Consider the following 20998-nt stretch of genomic DNA (forward strand, 5'->3'; position numbering starts at 1 on the left):
ATTTTAGGTCGACTTACCTGGCTGTGAGGACGGCGGCGAGTCAACCGCTTCCTCCTCCTGCCGCGATGGATTTCCGGAGTCGACGGCAGAGCCATCGGGGATCGATTTTATCGCGTCTTCACTAGACGTAGTTACATACGTTTGCAATAGAAACACTACTGTGTTCAGGTAACGAGAATACCACTTAGCTCTTATTTATGACTTTCCATCAGTAGATCTCAAAGAATTTTACCAAGGAGGGAAACATCATTATCCCCATCCGTGCTAACGGGAAACTGAGGCCTGGTCTACATTACAAAGTGAGATCAACTTAAGTCTATGTACGCATGTGTCTATGCTCCAATTTGTCTCTGGTCAATGTAAGCACTCCATTACAGTGAAATAGTAAATCACCCCTCCAAATGTAATAGAGCCATGGACGACCTACTGAATTCAACACAGGGAGAGTGTAGACACTGTGACCTGTGTCGACTCAAACAATCCTCAAGCAGCTCTCTCATAATGCCCCATTCCCTGCAACAGTGATATGGTCACTGCTCTAAATTCCATCGCCTAGAGACCAGAGAGACCAGAAGCTGCCCCACTCTTTAAAATCGCCCACATTTTTGAAATGCCTTTTCCTGCTTGCCCACATTGGAAAGCACACCTAGGAGTTCACCCTTTTTGCATGCAACTGTCCAACCAACCATGCTGGGCTCCACGCACTAGACACACTCCTACCTATCGGAGTAATGGTCTCCTCAATGCAGAACTGACACAGCCTGATTGCCTCTAGGCTGAGCAACTTGGAGTGCACTCCACCTTGTTTATTCACATAATACAGCTCAGTGGTATTGTCAGTAAGTATATGAACCATTGTATCTCTGAAATGGTCTCGAAAAGTGTGACATGCATTGAAGATGGCCCAACGCTCCAGCACATCACTATAGAGTGAGCCCTCCTGCTTTGACCACAGCCCCTGCACTTACAGGCATGCTCCCCCACTCCCAAGCCATAAGGGAAGTGTCAATAACAACTGACCTGGTTGGCAAGGGTCAGACAAAGGGAACATCTTGGCAAATGTTCTCCACCACTGCAAGGAGTCCAGGACTAGGGGAGGAAGACAGACCAGTCTGTCTAGAGAATGAAGAGTAGGATGGTAAACTGGCCTGAGACACATTTGAAGGGGGTGAAGGTGCTGCCTTGCAAACTGGAACATATGCGTGCAAGCGGACATGTAGCCCAAGAGTCTTTGACACATCCAAACTATCATGGAAGGCTAAGGTTGCAGATGGAGGCAGAGGTGGCAAATTGTCTGAAAGCGGTCAGTCGGCAGAAATGCTTTCAACATTGGGGAATCTAATAGGGCCCCAATGAACTTGATTTTCTGAGTGGGCATCAAGGTTGACTTCCTGGTGTACAGGATGAGACCCAGACCATCGAGCTAGTGCCATGTGGTGTCAATGTGAGCAAGAACTTCCTCTCTGGATCTGCCCCTCAGTAACCAATCGTCGAGATACAGGAAGATGTGAATTCTCTTCTTCCTGAGATATGCCATACCAACAACCATCATCTGGTAAAAAAGCTGGAGGCAGAAGAGAGGCCAAATGGAAGCATTCTGTACTGAAAGTGGCACTCCACCACAACGAATCAAGGGAACTTTCTGCAGCTCGGCAAAATTGGCACATGAAAGTAGGTGTCCAGAAGGTCCAGAGCAGCAAACTATTCGTTCTCAGACAACAGAGGGAGAATAATCGATAGAGTGACCATTTGGAACCTCATGTTTCTGATATATTTGTTGAGGCCATGAAAGTGAAGGATGGGCTTCCCAAAGGGGGAAGATGAGGAGGCAGAACCAATGACCAGAATAGTGCTCTGGACCAATGAGACAAAATGGGCAGTTGGAGGGCACGGGGGAGGGGGGAGGTGGACTGGCCCTACCATCCCCTGCAATGATATACCCCATCACCCACCAGCATTTCCAGCTCACCCCTCTCTTCCTGTCCCATTACACCATTAGCACTTTGGAAGTCAGCTGTGGACAAAAAACGATGACAGAACCTGTGAACTTTAAGAAAAGCTATCCCCCCCCCCAAATGTGGGTGGGTGTATCTCAAGAGTTTCTTGCTCAAATGACCCCAAATTTGGCTCACTACTAACCCTGCCAACACCCCATCAGGCATAGGAAACTCCAAGGCAATCTGAAAAATCATTCATATTTTCGAGTGCTTAAAAAAAGAGTCGAATTTTAAGCCAAAAGTTCTTAACCTTAACTATAGCAGAGTACAGACACTGCATGCCCAGCTAACATAGGTATAAACAGCAGTGTAGATGGTGAGGTGTGGCTTAGGCGAGTACAGTACAGCAGTACCCTACATGCCTCAACCCTAGGGTACATACCCAACACAGCTCTGTAAACCCAAGCAATGCCTCCCATGTCTACATTATTTTTAGTAGTGTAGTGTCCCATTGCCTCACCCCTACCAGAGAGCCTTTCCTGGTCCCCTCCCCACTGCAGGAACCTTTCACTGCCACGTGTCTACACACCACAGTGACAAGCATGGACGCAGACTGCTTTCAGTGTGGCATGTAGCTCCTGTACTCTACAAGCCACTTTAAGTCCAGACCAGGCATACATAACACAGGGCATGAAATTTTTCACAGCCCTGAGTAACATAGCTAGGTTAATCTAAATTACTAGGCATAATTTAACCCTTCATGTCTGAGATCAGTTCAACAGTGATTCTCAAACTATGGGGTGCAGAGCACTGGCTGATCATGTGGTGCTTAGGCATAGCAGCTTCTCTAAACATCCAGATTCTGTGAAGTACTAGATGCCTGCAGTAGCCACTATAGAGAATAAAGAACAAGCTAAGAAGCCTCTGATAAAGTTCTGATGCAACTAGAGGAATCTGTAGCGCTGTATGAAGAGAGGCAAGAATTGTGAGGGAAAAGCTGCCTGCACAGTTAGAGCAATGAGCTGCCTTAGTGAGATATTTCACACAGGAGGGAGCAGGAGACCTGGCAAAAAATAGGTCCTGGGATAGGGAATAGTGGGGAAATGAATTGCTGGTCAGACACCAAGCCTAGAAAATTTGAACCTTCAAAGGTTGAATATCCTTTGGAAGGTTAGGTGACTAAAACCAGGAGGTTACCATAGAAATGCATAAGCACTCTTAACTACAGTTAAACAATCACTGTTATGCCTGCTATTAATGCTAGATTTGTATTAGTTTACTAGAATTGGAACTTGCTTTCTAAAAGGCAACTGAATACCAAACACAGGTATTCCTTACATGGGGAAAACTCAATCTTTAGTGATTGTTCAAGTTTTTATACTTAAGGACAGCAGACCAGTTATAGTCTAGTATTCTTAAACTTCTAGTTCAGATCATTGAGATCTTGATGTGGTTCTACAGTTTTCAGAAGAATGTTAAAAGGATGCAGCAGAATTCCACGTTCATAGTCAAAATGACATCCCTATAAAAACTTGTTTCTCTTACAAGGAAAGAGATGGCTTTTCAAGCTGCCAGCTGGGCAAATTCACTGTGGGATCTAAAAGTCAAGTTGGGTTATTTATTTGTACATTTTCACTGGTAACAAAAGTGATGGAATTGAAATGACAATTCTGTTGCCTTGTGAGCCACGTTAGAGCTCTCCGTGACAGCGGTGTTGGTTCTGCAATACTAGTAGGAGTAAGAAGTAGAAAAAACTTTTTGTCCCTAAAGTAAACAGATCAAGCTCTGCACATACCAAGGAGGTAGCTCTGTGTAAGAAAGTGCCATTTTATTTGCTTATTTTTCAGCATAGATATAAAATGCCTGCAATTTTCAAGTACAAAATAGTCTAATTCCTCTGTTAGTCAGGATTCTGTTTTCCCACAGAACACGTGTTGATTTTCAAACAGTGCAGGCAAAATGGAACTTGGTTTTAAGTAGGGGATATTGATGAGCAACTAGTTTTAAAACATAATACAAATGACAAATAATAATAATTGGCCAAGCTTACAAGGGCACACAACACTCAACTTGCGGGCATTTCTGTCATGTGATAACTTTTGAATGCCACATCCAAGCAATTCCAATTTTCACAGAATATTCTTTGCCTCGGTGGCCTGAACTTCTACTGATTTGCAGGAAAATCAAATTCCAAAAGGCTGAAAATGGGGAACACCTGGAGCCCTGCCATCTATTTAGCACCGTCACAGCTTCAAGCACCTCACAATTGTCTATAGATCAAACAATTAGTTGATGGCACCAACTAATGCCTTCCAACATAATACCACTGCTCATCCTTCCAATAGTTTACCATGTTGACACCCTGAATGACTATCTCCCAGACAAGTGATAATGAAGCATGCACACAGCCCTGGCATTGTGGGAGGAGGGAATGGTGGACCCTAACAGGAGAAATGGGAAACACAGCCACTAGCTTCTGGGGACGAAGGGACTGGGGGCAGATGAAACCCCTGAAAGAGGGCGATTCGGGGACCCTGGTTTGGGGGAACAGAGGGCACAGGGACAGTAGGAATAGAGACACACACGAAGTGCCAGCCATGGGAAGAGGAATGGAGGCACACAGAACCCTCGGGGCAGACTGGGGGAACTTGATGGAAGGGACAGAGCCCCTGCAGGGGAGAGACTGGGAGGATTGGCAGGGAATGCAAGGAGCCCCTGCAATAAGCTCAGCTCACAGAAGCTACGAAGTATGTGTTCCCCTAGAAACAAAGTTTGCCCTATGCATATTCTAGACCTAGCACTGTCTACAGCTTTGTAGTTATTCCTGAAGTCAAACTCCAATGCCTGGCCTACACCTAAAAACTTAAGTCAACCTAGCTATATTGCTAGGTGAGAGATACAATTCTGACAGAATTTTCAGGTTTTTGCATTCATCCTAAGGATGTAAACATTGTTTAAAAAGTTAACTGCTTAAATGATTAAAAAATATTTCCTTTAAACAGTTAACCGATTAAAGGGCCGGCACAGGGCTGCTCTGGCTGGCAGGGCCACTCCAGCTGGTGCGGGGCCGGCCGGCAGGTTAACAGTTAAGAACATAAGAACATAAGAAAGGCCGTACTGGGTCAGACCAAAGGTCCATCTAGCCCAGTATCTGTCTACCGACAGTGGCCAATGCCAGGTGCCCCAGAGGGAGTGAACCTAACAGGCAATGATCAAGTGATCTCTCTCCTGCCATCCATCTCCATCCTCTGACGAACAGAGGCTAGGGACACCATTCTTACCCATCCTGGCTAATAGCCATTTATGGACTTAGCCACCATGAATTTATCCAGTCCCCTTTTAAACATTGTTATAGTCCTAGCCTTCACAACCTCCTCAGGTAAGGAGTTCCACAAGTTGACTGTGCGCTGCGTGAAGAAGAACTTCCTTTTATTTGTTTTAAACCTGCTGCCTATTAATTTCTTTTGGTGACCCCTAGTTCTTGTATTATGGGAATAAGTAAATAACTTTTCCTTATCCACTTTCTCAACATCACTCATGATTTTATATACCTCTATCATGTCCCCCCTTAGTCTTCTCTTTTCCAAACTGAAGAGTCCTAGCCTCTTTAATCTTTCCTCATATGGGACCCTCTCTAAACCCTTAATCATTTTAGTTGCTCTTTTCTGAACCTTTTCTAGTGCTAGAATATCTTTTTTGAGGTGAGGAGACCACATCTGTACACAGTATTCGAGATGTGGGCGAACCATGGATTTATATAAGGGCAATAATATATTCTCAGTCTTATTCTCTATCCCCTTTTTAATGATTCCTAACATCCTGTTTGCTTTTTTGACCGCCTCTGCACACTGCGTGGACATCTTTAGAGAACTATCCACGATGACACCAAGATCTTTTTCCTGACTCGTTGTAGCTAAATTAGCCCCCATCATGTTGTATGTATAGTTGGGGTTATTTTTTCCAATGTGCATTACTTTACATTTATCCACATTAAATTTCATTTGCCATTTTGTTGCCCAATCACTTAGTTTTGTGAGATCTTTTTGAAGTTCTTCACAATCTGCTTTGGTCTTAACTATCTTGAGTAGTTTAGTATCATCTGCAAACTTTGCCACCTCACTGTTTACCCCTTTCTCCAGATCATTTATGAATAAATTGAATAGGATAGGTCCTAGGACTGACCCTTGGGGAACACCACTAGTTACCCCTCTCCATTCTGAGAATTTACCATTAATTCCTACCCTTTGTTCCCTGTCCTTTAACCAGTTCTCAATCCATGAAAGGACCTTCCCTTTTATCCCATGACAGCTTAATTTACGTAAGAGCCTTTGGTGAGGGACCTTGTCAAAGGCTTTCTGGAAATCTAAGTACACTATGTCCACCGGATCCCCCTTGTCCACATGTTTGTTGACCCCTTCAAAGAACTCTAATAGATTAGTAAGACACGATTTCCCTTTACAGAAACCATGTTGACTATTGCTCAAGAGTTTATGTTTTTCTATGTGTCTGACAATTTTGTTCTTTACTATTGTTTCAACTAATTTGCCCGGTACCGACGTTAGACTTACCGGTCTGTAATTGCCGGGATCACCCCTAGAGCCCTTTTTAAATATTGGCGTTACATTAGCTAACTTCCAGTCATTGGGTACCGAAGCCGATTTAAAGGACAGGTTACAAACCTTAGTTAATAGTTCCGCAACTTCACATTTGAGTTCTTTCAGAACTCTTGGATGAATGCCATCTGGTCCCGGTGACTTGTTAATGTTGAGTTTATCAATTAATTCCAAAACCTCCTCTAGTGATACTTCAATCTGTGACAGTTCCTCAGATTTGTCACCTACAAAAGCCAGCTCAGGTTTGGGAATCTCCCTAACATCCTCAGCCGTGAAGACTGAAGCAAAGAATCCATTTAGTTTCTCCGCAATGACTTTATCATCTTTAAGCGCTCCTTTTGTATTTTCATCGTCAAGGGGCCCCACTGGTTGTTTAGCAGGCTTCCTGCTTCTGATGTACTTAAAAAACATTTTGTTATTACCTTTGGAGTTTTTGGCTAGCCGTTCTTCAAACTCCTCTTTGGCTTTTCTTATTACACTCTTGCACTTAAGTTGGCAGTGTTTGTGCTCCTTTCTATTTGCCTCACTAGGATTTGACTTCCACTTTTTAAAGGAAGTCTTTTTATCTCTCACTGCTTCTTTTACATGGTTGTTAAGCCACGGTGGCTCTTTTTTAGTTCTTTTACTGTTTTTCTTAATTTGGGGTATACATTGAAGTTGAGCCTCTATTATGGTGTCTTTAAAAAGGGCCCACGCAACTTGCAGGGATTTCACTTTAGTCACTGAACCTTTTAACTTTTGTCTAACTAACCCCCTCATTTTTGTATAGTTCCCCCTTTTGAAATTAAAGGCCACAGTGTTGGACAGTTGAGGTGTTCTTCCCACCACAGGGATGTTGAATGCTATTGTATTATGGTCACTATTTCCATAACTATATAGTTAAGGCGGGTTAACCGGTAAGACTAATGTTTACTGGTTAACGGGTTAACATTTTACATCCCTAATTCATCCCCTCTTATTAAATGAGCATCACTCTAAACATTCTTCTCATACATTTAAACTCTGCTTGCTTACTTTAATCAGCATAAGACCAGAACACTGTTCAATGTGTACGCCTATTACGCATATAGTAACTATCTTACTATTGTACTTCTGCTGTTTTATCATTTCAGTTTAATTGACCAACAATACATTGTGTTCTGTTTTGGTTGTCCAGGCTATACTCCTAAGATACTGCTATATACAATTTTCTGCTGAAATATCTCAAATGAGAGGAGCAGATGTTTCTTAATGGTTTGAGCAGCGGCATCTTATGCAACAATTGGAGCCTTTGTCTGTTTATCAGAGTTGGATCAATTTGTATCTAGTCTCTCGGGCCTGGTCTACACTACAAAGTTTTTTTCAGCACAGCTGCCAGTTTGGGTGTGAAAAACACACCCCTTAGCCAATATAGCTATGCCAGCAAAACCCCCAGTGTAGATGCAACTATGCCAACAAAAGCACTCTTCTATTGGCACAGCTACCATTATTCAGGGAGGTGGTGTAGCTATGCCAGTAGGAAAACCTCCTTCTGTCAGCATACTCCATGTCTATGCTAGGGAGCTCTGCTGGTATAGCTATACTAGCAAAGTATCTGTAATGTAGACAAGGCCTCAGTGCCTTCACACTAATTTTTCTTTATTCTATGACTGCAGTTGTTTTGTAGTCTGGAAATAAAATGGTTTCACTTATTGAGCAAATGTCTACAGGAAATTTAACAGAAGCAAAAATGTAAGTAAGTTGTTTCTTTTACATCTTTTCCCACTTAGTGCACTTTGATCCTGGCCCTGATGTGGGCCTGGTTCTTGGATATCTCCCTCTGAGAAAAGTAAATCAGGTTACATGCTGATTTAGTAGTTTAGTGATGAGGACATTTCATATTTCCAAGTTATCAGGTAGCCTAGGTTAGATTCATGATCTAGACTGCTGTCCAGTATAATCCACCTGAATTGTCAACTGCTACTATTGTCAACTGCTACTGAAATGGACTAGAAACTAGTTTAAAATCTAGTAAAGACATATGTCAATAAAGAATGACAGTCTTACACAATTTATATTTCCATTCAGAAATATTCTTTCAGAATAATAATAAACTTCAGATTCACCACTTAATCTGGAACTCAGGATCCAATCCTTATGAAATATTTCCCTTCCATGCTATAAACAAAACCAAAATCATCCCCAAAGGAGAACAGGAAAAGGAATGAGCCCAGAATGGGATATGATTAAAAGTTAGAGTCTCTTTCTCAAGCCTGAGACTTTCAGGCCAAATTAGCAGAAGAAATGGTTTGCTGATGTCCTCTGCCTACAATGCTTAGGCTTCCATCGATCATGTGAAGGCTGTTTCTGGACAGCCTTTGAAGCTGTCTGGCAGACAATTGAGACTGACCTTGCCTCATAGCAGAAGGGGTCTGGTTCCCACTTATAAGGAATACTGTACAGACAATGCAGGTTATTGGTTATTTAAACAACTCCAGTATTCCATCAGTTTTAACACTAAAAAGGTCTGGTACTGTAAAAAGTCAGTCCACCACTTCTTTTTGTTTGACCTGTGAGAACCACTGACCAGTTCCCTCCATTCACCAGCTCTGTCAGTAAGTCTGCCTTTAGGTTGACCAGTCGGTATCCACCCACTTCAAAGTTTCCGGAACCCACAATGCTTACAGGGGTGGGGGGGAGGATATGACCCAGCATTAATTTTTATTTAAACATTTTATTAAAACTCTTGAACTAAAGTAAAATCAAGAAAACATATCACCAGAACCTAGGTGCTATTAATAATTACACACAAACTACCTTAGAAGACATTCTTAAGGTTGCAAAGTCAAGCATTTAAGTGTGCAATCTTAACTTGGACCCTTTGTGCATACTATTCGTTTCACAAATCCCTAGCCTCATTCAGTGCACAAGGTGCTTACGGAATTAGCAGATATTCAATATTTTGTTTTCTCCTCATTGAAGAAAATGTGGCCCTAAGCTTATTTACTGCACACTATCCAAATCCTGCTATGAAGATAGAAAAAGCCCATTTGGAAATTAATTCTATTGTGCTCATCTGAGTGCTTCACAAATATTAACTTATTTTCACAAAAACCCTGTGAAATGAGAGGATATTACTATTCCAATTTTAGATGGGGAACTGAGGCACAGAAATTAAGCTCAAAAGCATTCACTAATTTTGGGTGCCAAATTTGTCATCTCTAGTATCTTATTTTTCAGAATACTTAGCAATACATGGCACTTGGTACATTAAAAGTGCAGATTCCATTGACTTCAGTTGCAGCTGGGAGTGCTCAGCACATTTGTAAATCAGACCCCAGGTGTCTCATCAGGCACCCAGAAAACAAGAAACACAATTAGTGACCACCTGTAAAAAATCTGATTTAAGCAACTTGACTAGCATCACATAGGAAATCGGTGGCAAAGGCTGGAATAAAATCCAGTTCTCCAGGGCAACATTCAACTGTCTTAACCCTGACACCCTCCTTTCTCTTGTTGCAATCCCCGGCCTTATTTATTGCATGCATTCTAACTTCTGCAAAAAATGAAGTGGGGGTGCTACAGACAACAGTCTTCTTTTCTACACCACCTTGATTCACCACAAGTGGAGATCTATTTTGGGCACTGAATGAGGCAGGCTGATGTGGAAAAAATGGCATATGACCACAAAATTAAAGACTTAATCAATGCATATGCACAAGGGGACCAAATGAAGGTTGCACAGGTGGGATGACACACTCTGCCAGAGACTTTCACAGATTTTTTTCAAAAGATATATAAGTTAACCAGATTTGAGCAGTTTTTCATGGTGAAGGCGAAAGACAAATCCCTGACACAAAGGTCATTCCCCTGTCAAATTTCAAGTCCCTGGTCCAAAGCATGGGGGAGTACTACAGCTTCTCAAAGAAATGACTGCCAGAATTGAATATAGGCAAAACATTTTTCCCTGGCCTCATTCTCTGTAATGGCTAAACTGTTCCTTTTTGGTTGAAACTTTCTAAAATAATTCAGGCTGAGGTGGGCATGCAGCATGAAAAATTTCAGCTTGAAAGGTTAATTTGGCAAAGTTATAAATTGCTGAAGAAAGTGCCTAATAATGGGAAGTGTTGGGCAACCTTAACAGGCAGTGCTACCATCCACACCTACAGTAGAACCTCAGAGTTACGGACACCTTGGGAAGGGAAGTTGTCCATAACTCTGAAATGTCCGTAACTCTGAACAAAGTGCAGTTCAGGCTCCAGTTCCTGACACTCCAAGCCAGACTCCAGCAGCAGCTGGCCGACAGCTTCCTTGCAGGCAGCTTCTTTCACTAGATCGGAATGAGTTTGCAAGTTTGTCTCCCTCCTGGGCAGGGGAGGGTTGTGTGAAAACAGCATGTCTACCTCCTGACCGGGGGAGGGGGTTGAAAGAGGCACAGACCCCAATGCTTCTCCTGCTCTGCCTCTCGGGCTGCCTTGGGCTGATAGCGCCAGCGTCTTCACCTCCTAACTGTAAGTGGCTGCCCCACGCATGGGGGTGGGGGACAGGCAGCCCAGATGTGCCTACCTTTACGATGCAATACAGGCACAGTACAGTTTTTGCTTTTTTTTTTCGTTTCTGCTGCTGCCTGATTGGTTACTTCCGGTTTCACATGGTGTTCAGTTGACTGGTCAGTCCATAACTCTGGTCTTCGTATCTCTGAGGTTCTACTGTATAAGACAGACTTCAACATAATAGTCTATACTAAGCAGAAATTTAACAATTCTCATTCACTAGTAATTACAATGAGTATCTCAAAATATCTCAACTTTTAAAAACAGAGCATTTCAATGAGTTTTTAATGGGTCAATATTTCGGGCTGTTTAAAGTGCAGAACTTTTTTCTGGTGTCTTCCCCTTTTGGGATTTGTGTGTGTTCACACACTTTCACACTCACATTCTGAAAAGAAAAAGAGACCAGTATGTGAAAATAAAGAGACAAGCTAACAACAAAAAGCAAGACAGAAAAGGGAAAAATGCAATACTTTAAATTACATGGAGAATTTGCAAACTCTTCAGCTCTCAGTCTTCTGGTCAGTTATTATAGGGAAGAGGGGTAAACAGGATCCTCCAGGGATCTGTACTGTGCTGTTGAACATATTCATAAATTATCTGGAAGAAGGGGTAAACAGCTCTGAGTTAGGTGCCTAGGCTCCCTATACAATGCTTGAGGAGGTTAAGGTGTGTGGGGACAAGGAGAAGGGGGTGCGGAGCTTCCTGCAGCTGGGGGAGGTTTCTGTGGGTGGGTCTGACCTGGCCCCAGCCCCGGCCACTCCTTGTACGGGAAGAGCAAGTCCCATCCTCCCCCGCCCCCAGCCCAGCCAGGTTTAACAGCTGAGCCCACCACAGGGTAGGAGCCACCAACCCCAGCATCCACAGCCCCGCCCTCCACCTTGCACTGATTTACCTCTCCACCGGCTGCTCTGTGCACTCAAATAACACAGCCGTGCTGCTGGGGAGGGTTGCGTGACAGCTCTTGCTGCTTGCCTTTGCTTCCCCATCAGAAAGTCATTTTTCTGCAGGGAAACAAAGAAATCTGTAGGGGACATGAATTCTGTGCATGCAAAGTGGTGCAGAATTCCCCCAGGAGTACTCTGTTCAGCTTTTATTTTGGTTTGTATATTTAGCCTGTGTGTTTTTTAATCTTTGAGATGTTCGCTAAAGTGCAAAGGCAGAGTACAAGTATGTGTTATGCGTATATGGGAGCATCATTCAGACAGCAAAATTAAGGTTGCATGAGCATGTATCTCAACTTCATATTTCCAGGTTTTCAGGTCTGAGTTTTGCTGAACTCAGCATTCTGGAATAGTATGAAATATCACTGGGCAACCATAACTCATTTTGAGAGTGAATTTTATATATACACAATATTGATTGGTACTGTATATTTGCATTTGATAAAGGAAGTTATTCAGTAGGTGAGCAACAGAAGTTGTCCAACTGTGTGTGTGTGTGTGTGTGTGTACACACACACAGTTGGACAATTTCTGTTGCTCACCTACTGAATATATATAATACATATATAAATGTATTAGCAAGACACTTTAAATGAGACAGACCTGTAGCCAGTTGGCAAATATTTTTAAAGCACAAATTTATAGATAGCAAACTTATCTAATTTTACTAGTTTTAAACCAGTTTAATTAGGAAAAAGCCAACTCAATTTAATATGCTTTATTATACTGCTTACCAGTTATATCTTGCTTATTCTGTATTCCTCTATACATAACACCCAAAAAAAGCATTACATTCCTCCTACCAGCAGATAAGACAGGAAACGCACAATTTGGATGCCACTCACTTCCCATATATAAAGAAGCTTCCTGGCTGCAACAACTGATAGACACCTCCCAAATAACAGTTTCCAAGCAGGTGGGATGTCTAGGCTGATACAGTATAGTTTAAAAGAAATAAATGGAAAACAAGTTACCCTTCTATAAGATTTCCCTGCCAAGCATAGTTTTAAGTACACGTTTCTGTGAAGACTACCCTCTACAGCAGTGGTCACCAACCCATCAATCGCGATCAACTGGTCGATCCTGGAGCCTCTGCCAGTCTTTCACAATCTCTGGGCCCCACGCCACTCCCAGAAGCGGCTGGCTGCTGGCATGTCTCTGGGACCCCTGGGGGGGGGGGAAGAGGCGGCTCCGAGCGCTGCCCCCGCCCACAGCACCATCCCCGCAGCTCCCATTGGCTGGGAACCGGCCAATGGGAGCTGCAGGAGCAGCGCTTGCGGGCACGGGCAGAACACAGAGTCATGCTGCCCCCCTCCCCTCTCCAGGGGCCGCAGAGACATGCCAGCAGCCAGCCGCTTCCGGGAGCGGTGTGGGGCCGGCAGGCAGCCTGCCGGAGCCCCACTGCGCTGATAACCGGGAGCCACATGCTGTAAGCACCTCCCCAGACAGAGCCTGCACCTTGCACCCCCTCCTGCACCCCAACCTCCTGCCCCAGCCTGGAGCTCCCTCCTGCATCCAAACTCCCTCCCAGAGCCCACACCCCTCATCCCCTCCAGCACCCCAACTCTCTGCCCCAGGCCAGAGCCCCCTCCTGCACCCAAACTCCCTCCCCCAGTTTGCACCCCTTATTCCTTCACCCCAACCTCAGCCAATGCACACCCCACGGTTGAGAATGTTACACTGAATTGTGACAATCCCTGAAGAATTTTGGATCTATAAACCATAAATTACACTAATAAAAAGTAAAACTCATGAAATGTTCAGTGGATTCTATGAGATTAGGTGCAGTGTGACCATATGACCCCTGCACCCAAACTCTCCCCCAGAGCTTGAACCCCTCACTCCTGCACCCCAAACCTCTGCCCCAGGCTCAGCCCGGAGCCCCCTCCCACACTCCAAACCCCTCAGCCCCAGCCCAGAACCTGCACCCCCCTCCCACACTCCTACCCCCTGCCCCAGCCCAGTGAAAGAGGGTGAGGGAGAGGGGAATGTAGTGAGTGGGGCGGGGCCTCAGCAAAGGGGCGGGGTAGATCCTGGGTTGATCTTAAATTCAAAAAGTGATCTTGTGCGTAAAAAGGTTGGAGACCATTGCTCTACAGGACACTATCTACCAAGAGAAAAGATAATAAGCCCATTCAAAATCTCTCAAGAAAATAAGGCCGTTTACCCCCTGAGCTAGTGAATCTATTCACCTCTTCATCTTTCAGGCAGTTTTTGTCAACCCCCTTATCAACTGAACGATTTCCCATATGGCATTCGCCTCCCACACACACTACCGCTGACGTAGGCAATTATAGCAAAACCCGTCCAATCTCAGGTTCTAATGTTGTCAATTACTGAAATAGCCCTAAATTTTTTCCAATCAAAGTAGAACTTCACCTGTCACTTTGCTTTGGTACAAACAATTATGTAGGTAGACAACAACTGGATTAAAGCCAAAAGACTATTCTAACAGGATGGAGTGAGGAAACACCACTTCCTATGAAACCTCACTTGGCTACAACTAATGGAAATATCAGGTTTAAACTTAACTCATGAACAGACATCTTAAAAGCAACTCAAAAGGCATTCAAAACTACACTCACATTCCTTCGAGACATAGGTACAGCTACCCAAATCAGAAAACATGTACTACTCACTAAAACAGAATTCAAGGAAAAGAATGTGGAACACAGGAACTGCTGTACCAGATAACACCAACGATCCATCTAGTTCCGTATCCTGTTGGCTAGCACAGAAAGACTGTACCAGAGGAATGTATAAATCTCATATAATGGATAGCTTTGCGATAACATGTCTACAGAAGTCCTTTCCTACCCCAGGCAGTTTCATGGGGGGCTGTTAAGAATGTATTTAGCTATTGTAATTCCCAATAAATCAGGACTAGTACACCATCGTGCTGGGCACTGTATAAACAGAACTAAAGATGGTCCCTGCCTCAACAGACTCACAATTGGAGCACATGGTAATCATAAATATACTTTAAAATACAAAAGAAGGAAACTATCAATAGTTGAATGGACTTTTATAAAAGTCCACTACTTGTGTTCCCTCTATAAAGCTGAATGTGAAATTTCTTGGTCTGATTATTTTGTCTTCATCCATTTAGCACAGGCTAGAGTACAAAGTGTTTTTAACACATCAAAAGCCAAAACAGCAGTTTTGTTCACTGCTTAATTTGTACATCAGTGATACTGAGAAGGCCAATGGAAATGTGCACAGCTCTGAAATAGTTAGCTTCTGCAGAGCTAATGAAGAAAGGACCACCACATAAATATGTAGGTCTCATAAAATAAGAGTAAAAAATGATGTTTAAAATCACAGGGCAGCTTTAACAATGTTAGTCTTGTTGACTTAGATGAAATGCCGGGCTAGAATATTTGGTTTCTTTTAAATACACTGGTAATACTAGCTAACAGTACTGTCCTTACAAGGAGGAAAAAGTGACAACTAAAACTTTTTCTTGTAAAGAGAAAAGAGTGTTAGCTTCCCTCACTGAAAACTGCATTTCAGCTAGACTCCAAACCAGCCTATAACAAACAAACAAAGAAACAAATCATGCTCCTTCATTCAGCTATTGGTGTCCTGGAGATAGAGCCCTGGGTGGATACAAAAATCTGTACCCGCATCCAATCCACGATCCGTAAACATCCAAGGATATAAAGCAGATATCTGCAGATTTGCAGGGCTCTACCTGGAGACATAGTAGAACAAAAAATCTGGTGTTGTGGCAATGATAAAGTAATTTTAATATGACAATAGCATGTATACACATTATAAAGAGTGTTCTCCAGCCAATAATGAATGTCAACCAAGTGATAGCAATGTTAACTAACGTGAACTGTTTTTCATAACAATAGTAATTTCATTTCTCAAGCTCAACCAAAAGTTAAAATGTAACTGCAATAAAATAATTCCTGTCATGATGAATCTATATTTTAATCATACCTAGTTCTGTGCAACCAGATTTTAAAGCTCACATGTATTACTTTTTTTTTTGGGGGGGGGGGGGGGGAGGAAGGTTTTAATGTTGCCTAATCACTGTTTGTCACTGATTGACAGTTGGCAGAAACACAATATTGCAACATACATGCATCAAGATTGCAGTTTTACTGATGAGTCAATGCAAATAGAGCTGTCTCTACTGAACTTGTGAATCAGTTAAGAGTATATATTTTGAGAACATGGTACTCAAACAAGGCAAGTCCTGAACAAGAAATTCTGCTCAACTCAAATATTCTGCCTGTACTTCTGGAAAATAGTTTTTAGTAGTGTCCATGAAATGCTACACACTGTAAAAAATAAGTGGCTGCAATAAAGTATGGAAATTGTCAGCCCAAAAAGAAAAATGTTCAGAGTACATGAAAGTGAATTACAAAGAAATCCCAACATAACCTTAACCCTAGTTGTAACATTAGTTTGAGAATTTGACTTGGAGTAGGGATTGTGGGCTAGATCTACAAAAAGGACATAGGTGTTTAACTGCCACCTGAGCACATGCACAGCCACTTTAGTCAAGGCACCGGGGCACCTAGCTCAGGTGCCTAGACTAAGGTGGGATCTTGTAACTAAGCATTTCCCCATCTATCTGGCTGCAGGACCTCGGCTGGTAGGCATTTTCAGAGGATACCAAAACCAACACAAGACAGCTAGAGGATGAGGAGGTGCCCTGTTTTAGCCCACTGGTTAGTAACCTCCCCAAGCATTGTATAGGGAGCCTAGGCACCTAACTCAGAGCTGTGGATTCCACTGGGTGGCAATGTGCCTAAATTAGGCACCAAAACACTGTGAATTGCATTGCCCAAGTCCATTTGCAGATCTAGCCCCATGTCTTCTTTTTCAGAAAGCACTTATTACGAGCACTTCTGGAAATGAGTAATACAGCTTCTTCTAACAGCAAGAGCAATAATACGCAATCAACCTGGTAAGCTTCCTCTTAAACAATTCTTAGGGAAACCTAGACACAGGTACTATGCATTAGAGATGTACTGCACTTTTACTGTTCACTGAACTCTAAGAAATTTGTTAAATCCACATTGCCCAAGGTAAGCTAACCTTTGAAAGCATACTTTTGTATTGGGGCCTACTGCTAAACAGCTGTGCAGGAACCAATAGTAGAAAGCATCACAAAAATGAATCTTTTGCAAACTGGTAAAAAGAGAAAGATGATGGTAACTTCAGTGATTTAACTAGTGATGTAAACTGAGGCAGAGTCATCAGGGCAAAGATAAAAATCACAATCTCCTGAGGAAAATATAAGTGTTAAGAGAGCTGAATGGAAAAGGAGAAGCAAGAATAAGAAGTTGTGTGCATTCAGCTAAACTGAAAAAAGAATTTGTTTCCAATCCGTGTCATTTCCTTAGGTTTGAATCCTCTTATTTGTCCATATTGCCCTATATTATTAGTATACAATTACAGCAATGTTATGATAATAGAAAGATTCAGAATTCAAACAAGTCAATTCTGTGTCACTACTGTACTGGCAGTCTGTATTTAAAGAAAAGCTACAAAGCTCAGCATGACAAAGATAGATACACAAAAAGTATATCATGTCACTCACCTCCGTCCTCAAAAACTCAAACTTGTGAAAACATGATGGATATTGCAGGCACTGAAAGCAATTTAGTTCAGCTCTTGATCAACATAAGTGGTGTGAGAAGTAACTGTTCTCTTTTAAAGAGGATTTAAATCAATCATATTTTAGTTGCTGTCCAACATTTGGTCCAAATGTCCTTACTCATTGTAGACCTGACACTTTCACTTACAGCTTTAAATCCCCAAAACTCTGTTATAGCATGAATTTTTCCTTACTAGCATTAATAATCATTAAGGCTGCATGTCTGTCACAGAGTGACTTTCCGTGACTTTTGCAATGGCCGGTGCTAGCTCAAGGGCTCCTTGACTAGCCAGCCCCTGGGCCAGCAGCAGCAGTTTGGGTGTGTGGGAGGGGGCTCAGGGCTGGGGGAGAGGAGAGGGCGCTTACCTCGGGTGGGGGAGGGGAAAGGGGGAGCTTCTCAGCTTCCACCGGCATGTCCCTGCAGCTCCTAGGCGGAGGGGCCAGGGGGCTCCATGCACTGCCCGCACTCGCAGGCGCTGCCCCCGAAGCTCCCATTATCTGCGGTTCCCAATCAATGGGAGCTGCGGAGTCGGTGCTTATGGCAGGAGCAGCATGCAGAGCCCCCCTGGCCACCCCTCCCCCTAGGAGCTGCAGGGAGATGCGGAACTGGGTAGGGAGCCTGCGAGCCTCACCAATCCTCTCCCCTCCAGTGCCAGAGGGGGTCCTGGGCTGTGCGCCACTGCGCACCCCCACCCCAGTGCCAGAGAGGGTCGCGGGCCGTGCACCACCGCCTGCCTCCCCCCCAGAGCACCCCGAGGCCCCCCGGCCCGCCCTCCCCCCCCCCACAAGTTTTAGTTAGGGGTATATAGTAAAAGTCATGGACAGGTCACAGACCGTGAATTTTTGTTTACTGCCCGTGACCTGTCCATGACGTTTACTAAAAATACCTGTGACTAAAATGTAGCCTTAATAATCATCATCAACTAAATGTAGCCCTACTAGTTGTTTTACTTTTTAAAAGTATAAATCCTACCAAAACGCTACTGTTATAATAAAACAAAAATTGTCAGGCAAGGTGCAAACTGTGAACAAAATGGCAAAGAGAAATTACAAACAATAAACTGAAATTAAATAGTGAAATGTTCCAACAGGTGCATGACTGGCACTTCCTTGGCTGTTTGGAAAGGATCCCGGGGTCACACTCATTAACATTATTTTTTTCCTCAGAACTTCTAAAATTCAGGGATTATCTGTTTAACAAATAGTGACAGGGATTGAGTGAGTTATCAAATCCACAGATCAAATTGGTCACAGCACCACAATCAGAACAAAAGCCCCTTGGCTCCCAATCTTGCATTTAGTCCACTAGACCATATTACCATAATGTATTTATGACAGTCAAAACAGAGAATTATCAACAGAAAATGTTTATACTAAAGCCAGATCCTTCTTCCCTTTACACACTTTCCTATTTTTTTCCCTTGGGACCTTCAGTCTAGGTCCTTATCCCAAATTTGCGACTTGGCAGGCTCATATGGCTGAGATATTAAGGCAGAATAAGTTGTATTTCAGGGGGCTGAGGTTATCCCTCAAGCACATGTTCCAGATTCGACTACACATAAGCCTGTATCTAAGACTGATTTTCCACTGTTTTCTTTAAACTAATTTAACACACAGTGTGTCTGGGGTGCAGGGGAGGTTAAGCTATACTTAGGGCCTTACCAAATTCACAGCCATGAAAAACGCTTCACAGACCGTGAAATCTGGTCTCCCCCCGTTAAATCTGGTCTTGTATTCTTTTACCCTATACTATACAGATTTCATGGAGAACACCAGTGTTTCTCAACTTGGGGGTCCTGACACAAAAGGGAGTTGCAGGGGATCACAAGTTTGTTTTAGGGAGGTGGCAGTATTGCCACCCTTACTTCTGCGCTGCCTTCAGAGCTGGACAGACAGAAAGTGGCGGCTGGTGGCCGGTGAGCAGCAGCTGGTGGCCAGATACTGAGCTCTGAAGGCAGTGCCCCCCCAGCAGAAGTAAGGATGGCAATACCATACCATGCCATCCTTACTTCTGCACTGCTGCCTTTAGACCTGGGCAGCCAGCGAGTGGCGGCTGCTGTCTGAGGGCCCTGCTCTGCAGTCAGCAGCACAGAAGCAAAGGGGGCAATACCATACCATGCCATCCTTACTTCTGCGCTGCTGCTGGCGGTGACTCTACCTTCAGAGCTAGGCTCCCAGCCAGTAGCTGCCACTCTCCAGCTGCCCAGCTCTGAAGGCAGCGCCGCTGCCAGCACCAGCGCAGAAGTAAGGGTAGCAGTACCGCCACCCTGCCCCCCCCCAACTCCCCTACAATTACAACACTGTGAGATTTCAGATTTAAATAGCTGAAACCATGACATTTACGATTTTTAAAGTCCTAGGACTATGAAATTGACCAAAATGGACCATGAATTTGGTAGGGCCCCAGCTATATTACAGCTTTCATGTAGTTTTGGATGTATGCAAGCAGTTCATTGGTGAGAAGTTTTGCTGGATCACGCTAATCTGGATTTGCCCTGTCCCCCACTGACACATTCCCACAGCAGCAGCTCCCTGCTACCAGCGGGGAAATGCATCTCCCGCGGTTGTGGGGGGGGACAGATCAGGACCACACCAAAACTGGGGAGACCAGGCAGGCCAGCCACACGCGGGGCAAAGGTGGCGACCAGGAGTAGATCTCCGGGCCTCGGCCCACCCACCCCCTCCGGACAGGGACTCAGGCCGAGTACAAGGAAGGGACTCAGCGCAGCTCGCCCCCCACCCCGGATAGGGTGGAAGGCTGCCTGGGGCAGTGCCAGCCGCATGGGGTTCCCAGCTTGGAGGGCCCCAATGAAGGGAACGGGAAACCTCAAGGGACCCCGGCGGAAGCCCCTCGCTGAAGAGGGAGCCCCGGGCCGCTCCGGGGCAGGGTGGGCTCAGACCAAGGGCGGGGGCAGCCCCAAAGAAGCCGACTCACCTGCCCAGGCGCCCAGCCCCGGGCCCAGCACCACCGGGTTGCCCAGCACCCAGACGCGGAGCCCGGCCAGCAGGCGGTAGGTGGCCCGCACGGTGATGTACACTGCGCTCAGCACCCCCACCCAGTAGAGGAGACCGCCACTGGGGAGAGTTCCCGGGACCTCCATGTTGTAGGGGCGGCGGACAAGAGAACACTAAACCCTGCGGGCCGGCGCTGACCCACACCCGTAACACCGCCCGCCCACCACTACTTCGCCATTGGCTAGGCTACCTCTCACTCAAAAACATGCTCCTCTTCCATTGGATAGCGCTTCGCCACACCGCCCCCAAATCTACGGGCCCACATCAACTGCCTTCTGATTGGAAGATGGGGATACTCATCAAACGCTCCCATTCATCAGGCGCCTGCACGCCACGTGGTCGACTTTACGCTTCTACAGCCTTT

At 44.5% G+C, this 20998-nt stretch overlaps 1 protein-coding gene across 1 annotated transcript in view; it reads right to left on the minus strand.

The window, feature by feature from the left end:
* The window catches only part of HSD17B12 (hydroxysteroid 17-beta dehydrogenase 12), a 160122-nt gene extending 139402 nt beyond the window's left edge, over positions 1-20720 (minus strand). Inside the window, exon 1 of the mRNA XM_065404110.1 lies at positions 20555-20720. Within this exon, the coding sequence (XP_065260182.1) occupies positions 20555-20720 (166 nt within the window). The remainder of the gene's footprint in view (positions 1-20554) is intronic.
* Between the last annotated feature and the right edge of the window lie 278 nt (positions 20721-20998).

This window comes from Emys orbicularis, chromosome 4 (assembly GCF_028017835.1).
Source record: "Emys orbicularis isolate rEmyOrb1 chromosome 4, rEmyOrb1.hap1, whole genome shotgun sequence".
In the NCBI taxonomy this organism is placed as follows: Eukaryota; Metazoa; Chordata; order Testudines; family Emydidae; genus Emys; species Emys orbicularis.